The sequence below is a fragment of the Podarcis pityusensis genome (assembly GCF_964106645.2).
Source record: "Podarcis pityusensis genome assembly, contig: HAP1_SCAFFOLD_70, whole genome shotgun sequence".
NCBI lineage: Eukaryota > Metazoa > Chordata > Lepidosauria > Squamata > Lacertidae > Podarcis > Podarcis pityusensis.
The window spans coordinates 26,015-45,797 of NW_028293322.1; the positions used below are offsets into that span (position 1 = coordinate 26,015).

A 19,783-nucleotide genomic window follows, 5' to 3' on the forward strand; every position below is an offset into this window, starting at 1 on the left:
GTAAGTTAACAGATTTTGTTTGGGTCTCCTTTTTTTACTTTTGCTTGCCTGTGGTGGTTCTGTTTCTCCTCTCTTCTCCTGCCCCCACCCTCCCCCTCCGCCTTCAAACTTTAAAAAAACACATATATAATGCCTTGTCACTTTTATTATTGGTGCAAATGGCTTGATTTGTTACCAGGTGCAAACAGAAATCAAACCACATCCACACTCTTCATTTGAAGCATGATACTGTTTTAATTTCCCAATGCATCCTGGGAAATGTAGTTAGCTAAAAGTGCTGAAAATTGTTAGAAGACCCCCATTCCCCTCCCAGAACTAACATTCCCAGAGAGGTTCAAAAATCCCTCTTCTCAGGGAGCTCTGGGAACTGTAGCTCTGTGGGGAGAATGAGGGTGGGTGGCGCTGTGGGTTAAACCACTGTACTGCTTGGGCTTGCCGATCGAAAGGTTGGTGGTTCAAATCCCTGTGACGGGGTGAGCTCCTGTTGCTCAGTCCCTGCTCCTGCCAACCTAGCAGTTCGAAAGCACATCAAAGTGCAAGTAGATAAATAGGTACCACTCCGGCGGGAAGGTAAACGGAGTTTCCGTGTGCTGCTCTGGTTCGCCAGAAGCAGCTTAGTCATGCTGGCCACATGATCCAGAAAAACTGTCTGCAGAAGCGGGCAAACACCGGCTCCCTCGGCCTTTAAAGCAAGATGAGCGCCGCAACCCCAAGGTCGTTTGCAACTGGACTTAATTGTCAGGGGTCCCTTTGCCTTTTAACAGCACCGTATATTAACTACAGTTTCCAGGATCCTTTTGGGAAGCCAATTAAAATGGTGTAAGAGTGCTTTGAATGGATGACATGAATGAGGTGCAAATACTGGGATGTAGCTCTAAAACAGACATGGCCTGGTTTGATGTGTCCTTTCCAGACAATGTTTTCCTCCCATGATAAATTGGCAGCTTCTTGTGATCCAAATGTTGCCTTCCAAGAAAGTGGTTCAGTCAATATGTAAGAAAAGTCCTGCTGGATCAGGCCCAGGACCCGTTTAAATTTAGCATTTATTTTCCAACACTGACTAGGGAAAGGGGAGAAATTCCCTTTTGTTTGCATTTTTATGAGAAAGTGCCTAATTCACACACGACGAACCAAAACACAAACCGAATGGGGAAATGCATGTCATCGGGGGGAAAGTGTGCACATAACAGTGCATATAAGTGCACATAAGTGTGAAAATAACAGGCAAAAATGCATGGCATTGTGGGAATTGCTTGCAGGACACTTATTTATTAAGAGAGATTCACACTAAAATGCACTAGGGTGTTATTGTCTGTAAGCAAGTTGCACAGATGTGTGGGGAACCAAATTGAAGTCTCTAAAAAAAATGAAGAAATTGAGAGAAATTAAGACTGACAGATCCATTCATATGTAACAGTTTAAAAAAGCCCTGCTGGATCAGACCAAAAGCCCATCTAGTCCTTAAGTCTGTCTTCACCTTAGGCAACCAGATGCCTATGGGAAGTCATAGAATCATAGAGTTGGAAGGGACCTCAGGGGTCATCTAACCCCCTTGGGTGGGCTCAAACCACCAACCTTCTGGTTAACAGCAACCTTCTGGTTAACTGACCCACTGTGAGTGCAACAGTGCTCTCCCCTTTTGAAACAGCCCTCCCTTCTTGCTGGTACCCAAACACAGTGTTCAAATTTCAGGGGCCAAAACGTGAGCCTGCCTTAAACTTTTGTGGCAGCTCTGTTGGCTGCAGGTAGCATCATTTGACTATGATTTAGAGGAGGCAGGGGTTGGCACTTGTGCATTTCAAAAGTGCCCTCCAAACCAGGATGCTACCTGATTAGGAACTGGCAGGGGTAGATGGAGAGGAATACGGAAAGTTGCCTTAAATCAGGTCACACTGTTTGTCCAAATAGCCTCATGTTGTCTGTTCTGGTTGGCAAAATTATTTCACATCACCCCGCTAACTGGCCATTGAACTAGATGTGTTAGGGGTTGAACCTGTGATTTTCCGCTTGCATGGGATTGTGTCCAACTCAGTTTTACTCAGAGTAGGTCCATCAAAATTAATGGACCTAAGTCGGGCAAGGCTATAACTTTCTCTTACCACCACCCTGGTGGTGGGAAATTCCATTTACAGCGCAATGCTGTGTTTACTCAGAAATAAGTTCAACTGAATTCAGTGGGGCTTACTTCCTAATAAATGTGTTTAGGATTGCGGTCATAATAGGCTTGGCTTTGAATGTAAAATATCCCTGGTTCAAACCATGGCATCTCCATGTAGGGCTGAGAACAACTCCCACCTGAAACTCTGGAGGGTAACTAGTTAAAGGCATAGCCAATGTCTGTCCTCCAGGTATTGTTACATTACTATTCCCATCAGGTCCAGCCAGCATGGCCAATGGGCAGGGATGACAGGAATTTTAACCAGTTCTAACCATCACCTTCAATGGATTTACTCTGAATATGGAGAACATTCAATACAACCCACAGATTACTTATGTTCTCCTCTAAAATCAACTCCTTTGAGGCATTTGGGAACAATCTGTGATTCAGCATTTAAAAGCAAAGGCACTTGATTAACTCGAATTGAACCTAAATTTTCTTGAAAGAAACTGGAGCAAGGGAAAGGAGCTTCCTTCCACATCAGACCAGTGCATGTTCAAACCAGGCCTGAATTCTGATTGGCAATGCTCTCTCTGAAATCCCTGGCCTCCTGGGTATCCTATCCAACAAGCCGTCCATCAAATTATGAGTAGACTTTGTTGGTGCAATCTGAATGGGAGCTGCACAACTGTATTTCCAGAAAGAAAAACGTTGCAATCATTCCCAGTTTTCTTCTGCTGTATCCTTAACATTTACAAGCCATTTGTAAAGTGTGTGTGTGTGTGTGTGTGTGTAAATGAAGCATGGAGCATCTCTCTCAGTGTACACTGAAATAACCATGGGTTTCATACCCTCTGTAAATAGTCAGAATAGTAATCTACTCTACTTTCTTCCAGCTAAACAAGATATTTTGACAGGTTACATTGACATAATCTGAACTAACATTAATTGACTTGCAAAGCAGTGCCCAGAAGCTAAAGATAGGGGAGAAATGTGTTCAGTTCATATTTCAACAGGAACTTACTTAATTTGCACTTCCTGGACCCATCTGCAGACTGAAACGCAGCTTCTCTTTGAAATTCGCACTTCTCCTAATTTTGCAATTCAGGTCTCCAACCAAATATAGATCTCTCTGTGTGTGTGAACGAAAAAGCAAATATTCAGGGAAATCCTGCATTAAAAAGTGCATGTTACTGAACATAACACAGAGAAATGCATTGCATTTAGGAAATTGGCTTGCAAAAATTAAGAGAAGTGCACATTAAAAGGTACATGGATTTTGACACAGACCTTTTCCCCCCCAAAATTACAAGCTGTTGTGGAAATGGGGCAAACTGAATTGAAAAATGAGAAACCAAGAAAAATGGACATTGACAGATTAATCCGTCCCAACCTGGGCAAATGACAGATGCTACCATCTGCATTTTTATTTTTATTTTGCATAACCGCCGGGCATCATGTACAGGGTCAGCTCCAGTCTCAAGGATGAGGCATTCAGTATAGTCTATCTTGAGTCCTGAGGTGTCACCAGGCTTAGGCATGGAGTGGTAGGCTTGGTGGGTGGGCATGCCAACCCATTGGGACAACTCCATTGTTTCTGTGCAGTTTGGAACTCCTTGCCCCAATCTTGGACTCCGAAAGCTTGAACAGCCTTTCTCAACCTGTGGGACAGCTCCCATCACCCCTAGCTAGCAAGGCCAGAGCTCAGGGATAATGGGAGTTGTAGTCCAACAACAGCTGGGGACCCACAGGTTGAAAACCGCTGTTCTAATCCAACTGGTTGTACCTCTCCTGTCACCCAGCCTGAGCATATAGGCTGCTTACTGAGCCTGCCTCTCTAAAGATCTCTCCTTTCCTCTCAAGAAAGGGTCTGAATCTGAGCCAGGAAATATTCATTTTCTGGTGAGCCTCCCCAGCAGGTTTACTTGGTGCCAGTGGTGCAATGAGATCACTGCCAAGTGGCCACGTTGATAGTCTCCAGTGGCATTACCGCCTTCATCTCCTTTTGGTATCATTGCCTTCCTAGAGGTGTTCGCTTTCTGGCCTCTCCCTGTTTGTTTCCCTTCTGTTAGAGGTAGAGAACAGTATAGCATTATTCTGAGTCAAACCATTGGTCTGTCAAGCTCAAGTATGGTCTACACCAGGCACCCCCAAACTCAGCCCTCCAGCTGTTTTGGGACTACAATTCCCACCATCCCTGACCACTGGTCCTGTTAGCTATGGATGATGGGTGTTGTAGTCCCAAAACAGCTGGAGGGCCAAGTTTAGGGATGCCTGGTCTACACTGACAGGCAGATGTCTCCAGGATTCCAGACAGGGCAGGGGGTGGGTTTTCCCTATAAATAAGCCTGACCATTCTTTTTATTATTATTTAATTCCCTCCCTACTGGTTTCTACAGTGGGAGGATTAACCATGCCAGTTCCAGCCTGGTAGAGTTGAAGGGCCTGATCCTGAGACCTCTTTGAGGAACAAAGCTGCCTCTGGTTACCCTCCCCCCATAATACCCCTGGAATACCGTATTTTAGAGCCTACCTCTGGCAGGTAGGAGATGTACGCCTGTCGAGATTCCCACAGGAATGTCAGAGTCCTCCATGGTGAACACACAAACAAACAACACAGCTTATCTTTCATTGGTGAAGAAATTCCACTCCATCTGACCTGTCTGGTAGACCTACAAGTTAGGATTACACTTTAGAAAAGTTTTCATTCTTTAAAACTAAGTTGCCCGGATAAAATTGTTCAAAATTGTGACCAGTAACGTTCCCACTACACTCACATGCGCGCGCACACTTCATTCATCAAATGCATTCAATTAAAAGTACAAAGGAACTGACATCAATTGCTCAATCGTTCCTGCGTCTATTTAGCCTAATTGCTCAATTGGCCATAATTGCCCGACAAACCTAATTGGGCGATAATGAAACAAGTGTGTGTGTTTGAACTAAACTAAACGATTAAAAGCAAGTGTCTGAATTGCTTGCAATGCATTTTTTATGCACCTTCCCAAATGTTGATTCTGTCGTTAGAGAGAGCGCGCCTTTCTGCAGTCGGAAAAGAATTTGCTTATCGGTAAATTTCCATGCACGCTACCAAACCAACTGCTACAGCTTCCATAATTTATACTTCAGATTTGCCTGTGAAAAGTAATACGTAGCAAGATTTAGATAGTGCATGTTGAATGCTTCCAGTTATAGGGTTTTCTCCCAAAGATCCCTCGTCAGCCAACTCATGGAAAGAATCTGGAAAGATGCCTTGTGCCAAATCAGATAACCTGTCCATCTAGACTAGCATTGTCTACTCTGACTGGCAGGATCCCTCCAGGATCTCAGGCAGAGAAAAAACTTTCCCATCACCCACTCCCTGAACCTTGTAATGGAAGATGCAATGGGTTGAACCTCAGACCACTTACACCCACCGGACCCCACAATTTAACTATGATCCTTCAGGAACTCTGGCATTCATACAGGGCATCTGTGTGTACAAAGGCTCTCCACTCAGTGAATCACATAATCAGAACAGTCCCCAACTTCAAGTCCTCCTTTCCTTCCACTGCTCTGAAGTTATGCAGCAATGTTTCAGGTCTCCTTCCAATGGCTACCTCCACCCTGTGTCTGGTTCTCCTTTCTGATTCAGAGCTGGGTGAGCCGACCAAACCTTAAGTACGTCGAACGTCGATTCTTCGGTGCTCCTTCTGATTGCCTGATCATTGATCACGTTGGGCTGACCCCTTTTTTAAAATGTGAAATTTACAGAGGTGCTGTAGTCAGCGGCTGCTGCCAAGCAACAAATGATCTATCCGTTTTCTGCCTTGCTGCTGTTGGCCCAGCTGCTAGTAATCAATGAAGTAGCTTCTTTGACACAGCTGATTAATTATAATTGGGTTACGTTGACAGTTTAAACTGCTAGAGAATTCCGAATGCATTTTGGAACGACTATGGTTTGAGCATCCTTGAAGAGCTGAAATTGATCTCCACATGGGGTGGGACAGGGGGGGCATCTTCAGAAAGTCTGTTTGTCAACAGTGATTCCCACCCCCCTTTTTTCTTCTTTTCACAGGAGGGCAAGAAGATTGCATTCTCTCCTACGAACCTGTAACAAGGCAGGAAAGTAAGCAAAGACTGACATTCTACTAAACATGTTTGGACCAATCAGATGATCAGTAGATGCCATCTGTTCATTCAGGAAAATGAGGTGGTACAGTCCTGAGATGGCAGGGGGGGACCATACCACTTCACAATGTAAAAGTGGGGGGAATGTCGCACAAAAACTCCCTGCCACAAGAAAACTAGCAGAGCAGGATGAAAGCTCTTTTGGTCCACGTTCAGTCCACTGTGGTAGTTTTCTGACTGGCATGGGACACTTACTTGTATATGGGGAGGTGCATTAAAAAAATTTGATACCTCAGCTTAAGTGGTACAGTCCACTGTCACGTTTTAGAATTTTGCTATCTCTTTCTGCTGCCTCTGTGACCCAGATTTAGCCTCTATGACCCAGTCCACCCATGTACTTCAGACTGCAGACAGGAGATACATATTATGTGGGGCTGCCCTTAGAAGCTGCTGGTGACATGATATCACCAGTGAGAAGAATTGAACCAATTGCCAGTTAGTTACTGGGCAGTGTGCTTGCTTTGGTATATAAAGCCCAATACAGCTTGGGACCAGGGTAAACTGAAAGATCATTTCATTCCTTAGCTTCCTGCAGATCTTATCAGGCTGTCCATTCCACCCGATACAGGAACCAACCCTTCAGAATTCCCTCCCATTGTCTTCTCAGCACCTACTGAAGGCCTTTTAAGTTTAGGTCCTTCCCAATCTGCATCCATATTGGAATTGTTTTTAGGATGTTGCCAGATGTTTTGTTTTTCCACTTCTTTCTTTGCTCACCTGGGCTCCTGCAGGAGGAAGGGTAGCTTATTAAACGAACATTGTCCCAGCTGGCTTGAACCATGTGAATTTTTTGCTTATGTGGTGTGACTCCTTACTCTAAATAGTTTTATTTATGTTCCCAACTCCCACTTTGTTTTACTAACAACCGACCTGTCCAGGTAGCCTTTGGCTTGGAAACAGGGACGCGGGTGGCGCTGTGGTCTAAACCACTGAGCTTCTTGGGCTTGCCGATCAGAAGGTCGGTGGTTTGAATCCCAACAATGGGGTGAGCTCCCATTGCTTTGTCCCAGCTCCGGCCAACCTAGCAGTTCAAAAGCATGCCAGTGCAAGTAGATAAATAGGTACCACTATGGCGGGAAGGTAAACAATGTTTCCGTGCTCTCTGGTTTCCATCACAGTGTCCCGTTGTGCCAGAAGCAGTTTAATCCTGCTGGCCACATGACCCAGAAAGCTGTCTGTGGACAAACGCCAGCTCCATCAGCCTGAAGTGAGATGGGTGTCACACCCCGTGGTCAACTTTGACTGGACTTAACTGTCCAGGGGTCCTTCACCTTTACCTTTTTTACCCTTTGGCTTGGACATAGCAAAATCTTTTCTTTTAACTCCACGAGTGTGTTCAGTCCAATTCATTTCTACCAACAGGTAAACATGAGCTGTTGACTTGCCATCGCACTTTGCTTTAAAGTTTCCATCATCAAGATGTTCCTTTTCTTTCTGAATTTCAGTTAATTACACCAGACCAGTTATTATCCTTGGCCCAATGAAAGATCGAATCAATGATGATTTGATATCTGAATTTCCTGACAAATTTGGCTCCTGTGTACCACGTAAGTATTATATTTTCTGAGACCTCTTTTCCCATTTTTCTCTGTTTAATGTTGGGGTGGGGACCTTTTTTCCTTTCAGAAACCTCATTCCCTCATGGGTAACCTTCCAGGGGGCATATGTCATAGGTATGTGGGGACAGAGGCAAAAATGAGTACAGGAGCTGATGCAACTCTTTTTTATATAATAATCATTTTTATTAAGTTGTCAATTTTACATTTCAAAATAAACATTTTACAAACTTTAAAGCATCCAGTGACTTCCCTTCTTCTCCTTCCATGGTTCATTTTACATATCATACATCCCTGCATATTTTACTATAATAAGGTTACCAGATTTTTTTCAATGAATCCAGGGACACTTATTGTTTGCTATGTACATGTGAAAGCTAAGAAAGCTGTAAATCTGGGGACTGTCCCTGGGAAACGGGGACATCTGGTAATCTTATACTATAACCATTCAAGTCAGTTTTCCACCTTAACATCCATCAAAAATTATTTACTCTGTTGAATTTATCTTAATGCAGCCAGCATTTTGGGCTGTATACCATTATTTCCCACGTATTCAATAGATGTTTTCCACTCTTCTTTAAATATATGTTCCTCTTGCTCTCTTATTGTGTATGTTAAATCTGCAAGTTTTGCATATTATGTCCACTTAAGTTGCCAGTCCTCTTTAGTTGGGACCTCGCTCACTTTCCATTTGGGGGCTAACAAAACATGGGCTGCAGTTGTTGCATACCTAAATATCCTGTGGGTTAAACCACAGAGCCTAGGGCTTGCTGATCAGAAGGTCGGCAGTTTGAATCCCCGCGACGGGGTGAGCTCCCGTTACTCGGTCCCTGCTCCTGCCAACCTAGCAGTTCAAAAGCACGTCAAAGTGCAAGTAGATAAATAGGTACCACTCTGGCAGGAAGGTAAACAGCATTTCTGTGCGCTGCTCTGGTTCACCAGAAGCGGTTTAGTCATGCTGGCCACATGACCTGGAGGCTGTCTGGGGAGAAACACCGGCTGCCTTGGCCTTTAAAGCAAGATGAGCACCGCAACCCCAGAGTCGTCTGAGACTGGACCTAATGGTCAGGGGTCCCTTTACCTTTAGGAATTGCTGATGTGACTCTTACTCTTTTGGCTACATTCAGGCAAAGATTTCTGTGCCTAGTAGCCATGGATAGCCTTCTCCTCCATGTTTGCTTCTCCAATATACTAATTCTGACTTGAAGCTGTGACAGTACGCTTCTTATCTCTCCTGCTGCCTTTCCTCATGATACCTTACTAAAATAGCATCCATTTTTAAATCTGATGCTTATGTGCCTTTCAGAAGCCAGGGCTTACGCAGGGGTCAGCAACCTTTTTCAGCAGGGGGCCAGTCCATTGTCCCTCAGACCTTGTGGGGGGCTGGACTATATTTTGAAGGGAAAAAATGAACGAATTCCTATGCCCCACAAATAACCCAGAGATGCATTTTAAATAAAAGGACACACTCTACTCATGTAAAAACACACTGATTCCCGGACCGTCCACAGGCCGGATTTAGAAGGTGATTGGGCCAGATCCAGCCCCCGGGCCTTAGTTTGCCTACCCATGGCTCAAGGGGGAAGGGTCATACCTCATTACCTTTGTGTGTCAAAAGGCTCCTGGTTCAATCCCCAACATCTCCAAAAGCTCTGAAACCCTGAAAAGCCAGTTATACTAAGCTAAATGGACCAGTAACCAGACCTATGTTCCTGTTTCGTAATTTAGGGTCTGCTTTTCATATCCTAATATAACCCTGGGGGATGTGAAATAATAATAAGGAAGAGCATCTTTGAGCATGTACTGAGTTCAGCTTCCCATGGTACGGAGTCACCCCCCCCCCATTCCACTGAATATAATGTTTGTATTTCTGCAAACCTTGTGGGTCCCTGAAACCTGCCAATACCCTTAAACCTTCCACTTGTGTGTATGGGTGGTGCTGTTACAGTATATATTTGTTTTTGTGTGTCAAATAATTTTTATTTGATTTTACAACTATAGAATTACAATAATACAATCATGCACACCCACCTTTAAAGATTCCTCTGAACCCCTTCACTTCCCACCATCCCTTCCATGCTTCCTATTATTAAAACTTTTCTACTGCATCTTTTTCAATAGTCCAATATAACTCCGTTATCTCCATAGTACTTACTACCTTACAAGTGTTATTGCAATCCTGCTAATGTTTTCATCTCCTTACAATGGTCTCCAAGATAAAGTATTTTTAAAAAATACCATTCTTTGTTAAAGTTTTGGTCTTCTTGGTTCCTGAGCTTCCCAGTCAGTTTTGCCATTTCGGCATAGTCCAACAGTTTAATTTGCCATTCTTCTCTGGTAGGGACTTTATCTTTTTTCCACCTCTGGGCTAATAGCATCTGTGTGGCTGTCGTCGTGTACATAAAAAGTCTTTTCTGCTCCTTTGGAATATCGGCACCTACAATTCCTAATTAAAAAAAGCCTTTGGTTTTGTTTATAAAAGTATTTTTAATTTAAACATTTTTTTATCTCATGATATATCATTTCCCATAATGCTTTGATTACCTTACAAGACCACCACATATGATGAAAGGTGCCTTCTTCTTTTACACTTCCAACAGATATTTGAACTCGTCTTATAGATTTTGCTAATTAACTAGGAGTCAGAGCTGTTACAGCACAGAGATATGTAGATAGAATCATAGAATTGTAGAGTTGGAAGGGACCCCAAGGGTCATCTAGTCCAACCCCCTGCAATGCAGGACTCTTTTGCCCAAGGTGAGATTTGAACCCACAACCCTGAGATTAAGAATTTCATGCTCTACCAACTGAGCTAACCCAGATGGGCATATATATATATAGATAAATGAGATACTGTTGTTGTTGCTGCATGAAACTGGTGATGAAATAGGTGTGTGTTCCTTGATATCTGAAGAGGAGAATCAAGATGTAGACATATCTTTGGGTTGGCGAATTTCATTTTTGTCTTGGTGCACTTACAGAAAGCTTTATCCTGCTTTGTTTTCCATCTTTTCTCTCTACCCCGCCCCTAGATACAACTCGGCCAAAGCGCGATTATGAAGTGGATGGTAGAGATTATCATTTTGTCATCTCCAGAGAACAAATGGAAAAGGACATCCAAGAGCACAAATTCATAGAGGCCGGACAGTATAACGATAATCTTTATGGGACTAGCGTGCAATCTGTCAGATTTGTGGCAGAAAGGGTAAGTTTGTCCCCGTAGCAAAGGTTGCGGCAGATATTACCATAGGCAAGGGAACATTGGAGTGGGCAAATGAGGTCGCCAAAATGCCACAACACCATCAGACAGGCCTCCCAGAGTTAGCTCCACTGCAACGAATAAGACCCTGTCTGGTGAACCACCTCTGGTAGTCACCAATTGTAAAGGAGATGTGTTTATTTGACCCTATCTACATCAAGCCATAGTCTATCTTTATTACCAAACTCCGAATATAATTGCACATTGTATTAATTAACATTATTTTTTAATAATATTAGTGGCCATGTGATGACTTTAGCCTACAAATTTTATTGTTTAATGTCTTAACCTGTATATTAAGGTACAGTGGTGCCTCGCAAGACGAATGCCTCGCAAGACGAAAAACGCGCAAGACGAAAGAGTTTTCCGTTTTTTGAGTCGTTCCGCAAGACCAATTTCCCTATGGGCTTGCTTCGCAAGACGAAACGTCTTGCGGGTTCTTGCAAATTTGTTTCCTTTTTCTTAAAGCCGCTAAGCCACTAAGCCGTTAATAGGCGCTAAGCCGCTAAGCCGCTAATAGCCGTGCTTCACAAGATGAAAAAACCGCAAGATGAAGAGACTTGCGGAACGGATTAATTTCGTCTTGCGAGGCACCACTGTACTTTTATAGCTCTGTTTAGAGTAGGTAATGTCTTGATAATATAAATGTTTTAAGTTTTTTGTATTAATCCAGCATATTTTCTTTTAATTGTTGCACGATTCTGTGTACATTACGGCAGCCTTTGGCTATGTGCAATAAAACTGAGGCTGAGACCTATGTGAGAGGGCAAGGCGCTCTCTTTTGGGCTGAAATGCAGCTAAACATTGGAAGAGTTAAACACCTCTTCACCTACTCCCAACAGGGCAAACACTGTATACTTGATGTATCAGGAAATGCCATCAAGCGACTACAAGCTGCACAGCTGTACCCCATTGCGATCTTCATTAAGCCTAAATCCTGGGAGCCGTTGATGTGAGTACTTGTCTCCTTGAGACTGCTTTTAAACCATTAAGAGTAGGAGTATTCCATGCCACCCAGAATTCAGCTCCCTGCCATTTCCAGGATTTCGAACATTGCATAACATGGGGTGCATGCTTTCCTGGTGTGCAGCTGCCTGTGGGCATTGCTGGTTATGTCCAAATCCAAGAAGGGTGAGTTGCACTTCTTCCATTGGCCCATGTCATTCAAGACCTCGGTTTAAGAACTTAATTTGTTCTGGAGGTTTGTTCTTAACCTGAAACTGGTCTTAACCTGAGGTACTACTAGAGCCAGTGTGGTGTAGTGGTTAAGAGCGGTAGTCTCGTAATCTAGGGAACCGGGTTCTCGTCTCCGCTCCTCCACATGCAGCTGCTGGGTGACCTTGGGCCAGTCACACTTCTTTGAAGTCTCTCAGCCCCACTCACCTCACAGAGTGTTTGTTGTGGGGGAGGAAGGGAAAGGAGAATGTTAGCCGCTTTGAGACTCCTGAAGGGAGTGAAAGGCGGGATATCAAATCCAAACTCTTCTTCTTCTACTACTACTTTCGCTAATGAGGCTTCCCACTGCCGCTGCTAAACCACCGCCACACAATTTCTGTTCTCATCCTGAAGCAAAGTTTTTAACCCAAGATACTATTTTTGGGTTAGCAGAGTCTGTAACCTGAAACGCCTGTAACCCGAGGTACCACTGTACTGTTTCTGGAGGACAGGAGACAGGCAGGTGTGGGGGACTTCTTGATCCTGAATGGAGTAACTGTGCCCCTAAAGCACCAGGTGCACAGCCTAGAAGTCATTCTGGACTAACAGCTGTCCATGGAGGCACAGATCCATTCTGTGTCCAGGGTGGCTGTCTGCCAGCTCCATCTGATACATCGGCTGAGGCCCTACCTGCCTGCACTGTCGCTCCAGAGTAGTACATGCTCTGGTTATCTCCTGCTTGGACTACTGCAACGCGCTCTACGTGAGGCTACTTTTGAAGGTGACTTGGAAACTACAACTAATCCAGAATGCGTCTGCCAGACTGGTGACTGGGAGTGGCTGCCGGGACCATATAACACCAGTCCTAAAGGATCTACACTGGCTCCCAGCACATTTCCAGGCACAATTCAAAGTGTTGGTGCTGACCTTTAAAGCTCTAAACGGACTCAGCCCAGTATACTTGAAGGAGCGTTTCCACCCCCATCATTCAGCTCCGAGGGCCTTCTGGCAGTTCCCTCACTGCGAGAAGCAAAATTACAGGGAACCAGGCAGAGGGCCTTCCCAGTAGTGGTGCCCGCCCTGTGGAACGCCCTCCCATCAGATGTCAAGGAAATAAACAACTATCTGACTTTTAGAAGACATCTGAAGGCAGCCCTGGATATGGGAGCTTTTAGCTTTTGATGTTTTATGGTGTCTTTCTGTTATACTGGAAGCCACCAAGAGTGGCTGGGGTAGCCCAGTCAGATGGGCAGCATAGAAATAATAAAATTGTTGTTGCTGCTGCTGTTATTTGCATCTCCCCACAAGAGATACACAAGTCACTGTCTCCACTGTTTATCAGAGCCTAACTTAGATGATACATGCATTACAGAGCTGCTTTCAGACATCACCATCGTCAGGCATGGGCCAAGGCCCACACTCCAGCGTGGGGCCCACTGCAAATCCTGCTGTCCCATTTTACCATAACACTCCTTTTGGGGATTTACAGCAACCCCAGAGTCGTCCGCAACTGGACCTAATGGTCAGGGGTACCTTTACCTTTACAGCTCATCCACCTTTGGCTTCACTGACTGAGCCCCAGCTGAGCCAAGATGAGCAAGTTAAACGGGCATATCTTTGGCTGATCTAATAATAATAATAATAATAATTTATTATTTATACCCCGCCCATCTGGCTGGGCTTCCCCAGCCACTCTGGCCGCTTCCAAAAAAATATTAAAATACTGTAATACATCAAATATTAAAAGCTTCCCTAAACTGGGCTGCCTACAGATGTCTTCTAAAAGTCTGGTAGTTGTTGTTCTCTTCGACATGTGGTGGGAGGGCGTTCCACAAGGTGGGTGCCACTACCGAGAAGGCCCTCTGCCTGGTTCCCTGTAACTGGGCTTCTCACAGTGAGGGAACCGCCAGAAGGCCCTCGGTGCTGGACCTAAATGTCCGGGTAGAACGATGGGAGTGGAGACGCTTCTTCAGCTATACTGGACCAAGGCCGTTTAGGGCTTTAAAGGTCAGCACCAACACTTTGAATTGTGCTCGGAAACGTACTGGGAGCCAATGTAGGTTTGGGGTTGGGTTCTTAATGCTAGCTGAGCCCAGCTGAGCCAGAAATCAGTCAGCCAAACCAGAGATCCCCTGCACCCTAAGCTGTTCATCCTGGTGGATCTCGCCCTTAGCTGCTGAAACAGGAGCACATAAAATACTATTTTTTGAGTAGCTTTCTCCTTCCTTAGCGCAGACACATTTGGTGCATGCCCAATTCAGTCAGCAGGCAGATTCTTCTTCCCAAGAGCTAGGTCAACTGTAACAAATGTGTGTTGTCATGTACTTCTTAGCCAATTCCTTATGCATCGTCATGCACATAATTTTCAGCATGCTTCGCACGTGGCTTACGCTGTGCAGTTCGTTTTGGCATGCGTCTCTGGTTTCAGCTGGAGTTTCGGATTATGGTTCCATGTCTCTCTGCTTTGCTTATCCACATGCCGCAGCCGATTTCCTAAAATTAACCAGCGCTTGGAAGGGAATCAGTATCCTCCAACCTGGAAGCCCTGCATGCCAGTCGCAGATGTGTGGAAGCAGAGTGTGACGGTCATTCACAGTAGTGAAGGGAAAGCAGTTTACACAGGCTGGGAGCTATTGTTGTCCATGTTCCAATTGGAAATGAGTTTGGGAAATGAACTCTCCGACAAATTGAGCCCTGGCTGTGTTGCCATGGAAAATATCGTCTGTCCTCATTTTGACTAAGCAGCATAATGAGAGAGACCTGCTTCTGAGGTGTATCATTACTGCAGCGATAGCCAACATGGTGCCCTCCCTATGCCATTGAAACTCAGCTCCCATTTTGGCTGCAGTTAACGGAGTCCAACAACATCTGGCAATTGGAGTGCAACAACATCTGGCAGGCAGCATGTTGCCTAACCTTGCACTAAGCTCTTTTAATATGAACATATTTTAGTGCTCCTACGACATCAATAGTTTATAGGAGAGTTCTGTTTTTCAGACGCCACTCTTTTTGCCTTAGTTCCAGAGCCTCTAACAACATAGCCTGTACGAAGGCTTGAGGATTTACTCTACCCCCGCCCCAGATAAAAAAGGGGCACTTTAGTTATTTATTTTTAAGATAACTTGTTGGGGCTTATTTTGGCTGCAGCAAACGACTAATGAAATGGTGACGGATCTTCCTTACCTCCAATGTGTCTCTAGGGAAATGAATAAACGTTTCACAGAAGAGCAAGCCAAGAAGACGTACGACCGAGCAATGAAATTAGAACAAGAATTTGGAGAATATTTTACAGGTATGCATTGCTTGGGAAGGTTTCCTATGGCTAGAGAACCCATTCCCCCCCCCCCCAGCTCACGGAAGGGCCACATTCCCTTATGGACATCATAGGAAATATATTTATATATGTGCATTTAATCATATAAATTAGCATAGGCAAAATCTTTCAACCTTTTTTTCGATGATGCATTTCATCCTTTGGGGAAATGTAAAAGTGGAGACTCTAACCACCTACCCAAAATAATTACCAATGTGACTGTTAAGAACTTTTTTTTCCCCTGCAGCTATTGTCCAAGGAGAAACCTTAGAAGATATATATAACCAATGCAAACTCGTAATTGAAGAACAGTCTGGGCCTTTCATCTGGATTCCTTCCAAGGAGAAGCTATAAGTTCACCAATTCACCTCTGATCACAATGGAAGAGCATTTAGAAGAAAACTTAATCCTATCTTATTTGGAAGCTTTTTTTGGGTGTGATTTTTTTTTCCCGGGGGGGCGGAGGGGAAAGTTACTTTTACGTTTCTTGCAGTCAATGTGAATTTTTTTCTGAATGTACAACACAAAGTGTTCGAAGCCATGAAGGACATTGATTTGGCCATAAAGGGTAGAGAAAAGAAGAAGAAAACCTTTACAAAAATAAGAGAGAGACACTTTTGCCATATTAACAAGAAAAAAAAGGAAACTGCTAGCCGTGAGCTCATTGCACCACTGGGCAGAGATGGACTTTTGACGCGGAAGAGCCGCTGTCTGAGAAAGCTGGCCGGCAGTGTTGCCTCCACCCCAATCTGTATTCTTGGCTCACCTCAATGTGTTCATTGATGGCTTTGGAGAAGACGTTCCCAGGCCTTGGACCTCAATATTACAGCTCGATCCTGCAAGGAGCATCGCTCTGACTCCGATGGGTAAGGCGGACGCTTGAAGCGGACATGGATGAAGCTTGTATTTAAACAGAACGAGGAGCTGAGTGCCCTGCGCCTTGCAGGATAATATCCTATAGGACCTGATCCATCTTCCACCAAACTCTGGAAAGACCTTGAATAGCTTGTTCTGGATTTTGGATCAGGGACTTCTGCTGGGGTGGGCTGGTTGTTTTTTCGTTTTGGTCATAGCGCATTTGTATTTGCTACACCTCGACTTTCGTATAACTATGCACATCAGGGTTTTTTGGGTTTTTTTCTGAAACCAATCAGGAGTATTATTTTTCCCTGACCACTTCAGACCCACAATTTCAACAGGTTTGTAATGCCATTGAGGGTCCAGGCAACGAATTTCATTCCACATCAGAACACTCACGCATTAAAAAAAAAAAAAAACTTTGGGGGTTCAGGGTACTTAAACTTGACAGTGAGGGATACAATTGGGAAAAGCTTTACGTTTTATTTTGATTGTCTATATTATCATTTATATAAAGACAGAAGGCACTTAACAGATGGAATAATTTATTTAAAGAAATCTATATTGATGTATAGGCGCTAATTTCTATAGGTGACAAAATATTTTGTGAGATATTTTGTAAAGATTAAGTAATTGAAAGGTGAACTATTTTTCACCCTTGGCTGGCTGTAAAATGCAAAGGTCGGGGGGGCGGTTTCAAGTTGCACTATGCCATTATTTTCCCCAGGAGATTTCCTCATAATCTTATTTCTTAAGTTCTAGATGTTATTTTTTTACCTTCCTACCTTGAAGGTGTTGTGTTCTCCTCCCTTTTTATTGTAGCTGATAAAATTTCTAAGCGTTGCTGCACTCTTAAAGAGGCACTTAGAACAAGAGAAAACAGATCTCAGAATTAAAACGGATTTCTGCCCCAGAAATAAAGTGTGCAGCCAGTTGGGTGTTAGTATTGCAAATAGCTACTGAGATATCAGAATCAGGTTACTGGAAAGAGAATTTTAGTTCTTGGGGTTTTGAGTTACTCAGTTTCTCCCAGAAAAGATACACGTGGATAAAAGTGGGAGGAATTATGGGATGGCATTGTTGTGCCAATGACACCATGTGGGCGCTGCAAAAATCTTGCCTGCATGTGGAGCCCCATTCCACACACACACACACACACAAAATAACCCATCTGGAAGCACTCAAAATGTCAGTGGCCTCAACGCAACTTCTGTTTCGCTTTGAAAATAATTAATTAAGACAGTCGCCATTGTAAGATCTCTTCCAATCTCTTCCCTTGGGAACTGTTGATAGAGAAATTGCCAAAAAAAAAGCAAAAAACAATGGTGTATTTTTTTATTTTTGCTGGCAAACCACTGATAAAGTGTTTGTTTCAAGGCCCACAATACTTGGGGTAATGTTGCAAGTGGAGCATTCCATGTCTGGAAGCTACCTAGAAACTATGTTTTCTAATCGCAGGAGAGTAAGAAGAGCCAGCTATAGTGTGTCAGGGATGTGCATGCACAGAGCACTGACAGTGCAACCCTGTCCATGCCTACCAGAAGATAGCCCTGTTGAGTTCAATGAGGCTTACTCCCAGGTGAGTAAAGGATTGCAGCCTGAATCTCCCATACGTGGCTGGCGTTTGGGTACTAGCAAGCAGCTGCTTGAATTATTTAGCACTGCAGGAAGAATGGGAAATTATCTTTTGTTGCCACTTGGCTTTCAAGACCAGGTGATCTTTGTTGCTGGCTTGTTTTTCAGCCTGGGCGGGGATTAAAAACAGCTCCTGCTTATTCGCTTGCAGGAGTCCATCGTTTTACATCACTTTTCTTTGGCATCGTTATTATATGCTTCAGTTTGTACATACGTCTTAAGAACCAACATCTCAATTCCTCCACCTAAAATCTCAACCACGAGCTCCTGTTTTAAACATTTCAGGCTCTCGTCTAATGATGCAATCCAGAGGATACACATTGTCACGGGGGTTTGAATGATTCACTGTGCACTTAAATCCCACTGACTTACAGTACCTAATTTCTCCTGGATTGGAATGTACAGCTCCTGATAGAGACCTCTATGGCTCCCCCATCTCCTCCAATCGATGGGGCAGTTCCGAGGATACTCTTTTGGGTAGAGGAGCACCACCATTTGTACACTGGAGCACCCATAGGTGCATGGAATTGCATGCCTGGGGAGATGGAATTAGCTGGAAATACAAATAAGAAAAAGCGAGGGCTCGTGAGAAATTCTATAGGCCAAGGTTGTCACTGATCTCTAATGTAGCATTTTCTAAGACACGAGGTGCAATGTTATCACCTCTGACTTGCTTGTACTCACAATCTCCTTCTCAGATGGGTCGTTATTGATCTCCCCCATTTCAAAGTGTGGGGAAGGTGGGGCGAGCAAGACAAGGAGTCAAGGAGTCAATAGAATTGCCCAAGGCTACATGGTGAAGGACTCGAAATTCATTTTGCCTTCATCATGTGACTTGGTGTTCACTTGGCCACACTGGCCCAGCTAAACTTTCCTTAACATCCGACTTAAGATGGACACAAGAAAATGTGTTCTTAGCGCTGTTTGCTTCTGTCCAGCTAGCTCCAGACTTGCAAAAAAAGAAAAATCAATCAAAATATTTTCCAAATCAAAAGGGCTAGAAACTTGGTGGTTTTACCTTAAAAGGGGGAAAAAATGAAAATTAGTGATATTTGGAGATCATTCTGCAGAAATCCAGAGAAGTCCAAATCCTTAGGAACAATTGTTCATTTTTTTATATCAGCAAAATGTTGTTGTCTCAGGTCTAGAGGTCTAGAACACCTCCTCAAGGACCTGATGCAAAATCTTTCTGCCTGATTTCCAGTTCTGTTTTTCACCACTCCCATCAGTCTTTCTGTTTGTTCTGTTTTGTTTCTCAGTTAAGCATGTAACCTTCCAAGAGAACTATCCTACTGATAAATGTTCTGTTATGTCATGTGTTGTGCTTTCCAGTTTGGCAGTACCACTGTGGCTGACTACAATCAATTTCCCATCAGTCCTTGGTTACTGTAGTAACTTTTTTTCCTGTTTCCGTGTGTGCGTGCGTGCGTGCGTGCGTGCGTGTGTATGTATGTGTGTGCGTGTTTGTGTGCTTCCAGCTTAGAGTTGCCATTGCACTTTTTTTAAGGAAAGAAAGAGAGGGAGAAAAATCATCGAGAGAAGCGGCAAAAGAAGGCTGGCTCTCTTTTAGGATTTGCATTTCCATTTGTTTCATGTCTCGATAACTTACGAACTTTGTGTTCCTTTTACAGCCGCATTCGCACCATGCATTGAAAGTCACTTGATACCAACAGCATGGCTTCCCCCAAAGAATTCTGGGAGCTGTAGTCTGTTACAGTTGTTAGGAGATCCATGTTCTT

The 19,783-nt window shown here is 43.9% G+C and overlaps 1 protein-coding gene and 1 long non-coding RNA gene across 5 annotated transcripts in view; one reads left to right on the top strand and one right to left on the bottom strand.

Annotated features, from left to right (window-relative positions):
* LOC308469092 (disks large homolog 2-like) overlaps positions 1 to 19,559 on the top strand; it is a 29,393-nt gene extending 9,834 nt beyond the window's left edge. For all 4 annotated transcript variants that reach the window (XM_081024412.1, XM_081024413.1, XM_081024410.1 and 1 more), the window contains 6 exons: positions 6,156 to 6,206; positions 7,714 to 7,815; positions 10,857 to 11,029; positions 11,926 to 12,035; positions 15,439 to 15,530; positions 15,799 to 19,559. In XM_081024412.1, the coding sequence (XP_080880538.1) occupies positions 6,156 to 6,206; positions 7,714 to 7,815; positions 10,857 to 11,029; positions 11,926 to 12,035; positions 15,439 to 15,530; positions 15,799 to 15,905 (635 nt within the window). In that variant the 3' untranslated portion in view covers positions 15,906 to 19,559. The remainder of the gene's footprint in view (positions 1 to 6,155; positions 6,207 to 7,713; positions 7,816 to 10,856; positions 11,030 to 11,925; positions 12,036 to 15,438; positions 15,531 to 15,798) is intronic.
* LOC308469094 lies at positions 7 to 6,762 on the bottom strand. Its single transcript, XR_013982002.1, has 4 exons — positions 6,189 to 6,762; positions 4,632 to 4,770; positions 3,123 to 3,650; positions 7 to 1,357 (listed from the first exon to the last, which is right to left on the bottom strand). It is a non-coding gene; the product is annotated as an uncharacterized lncRNA (long non-coding RNA).
* Positions 19,560 to 19,783: the final 224 nt, after the last annotated feature.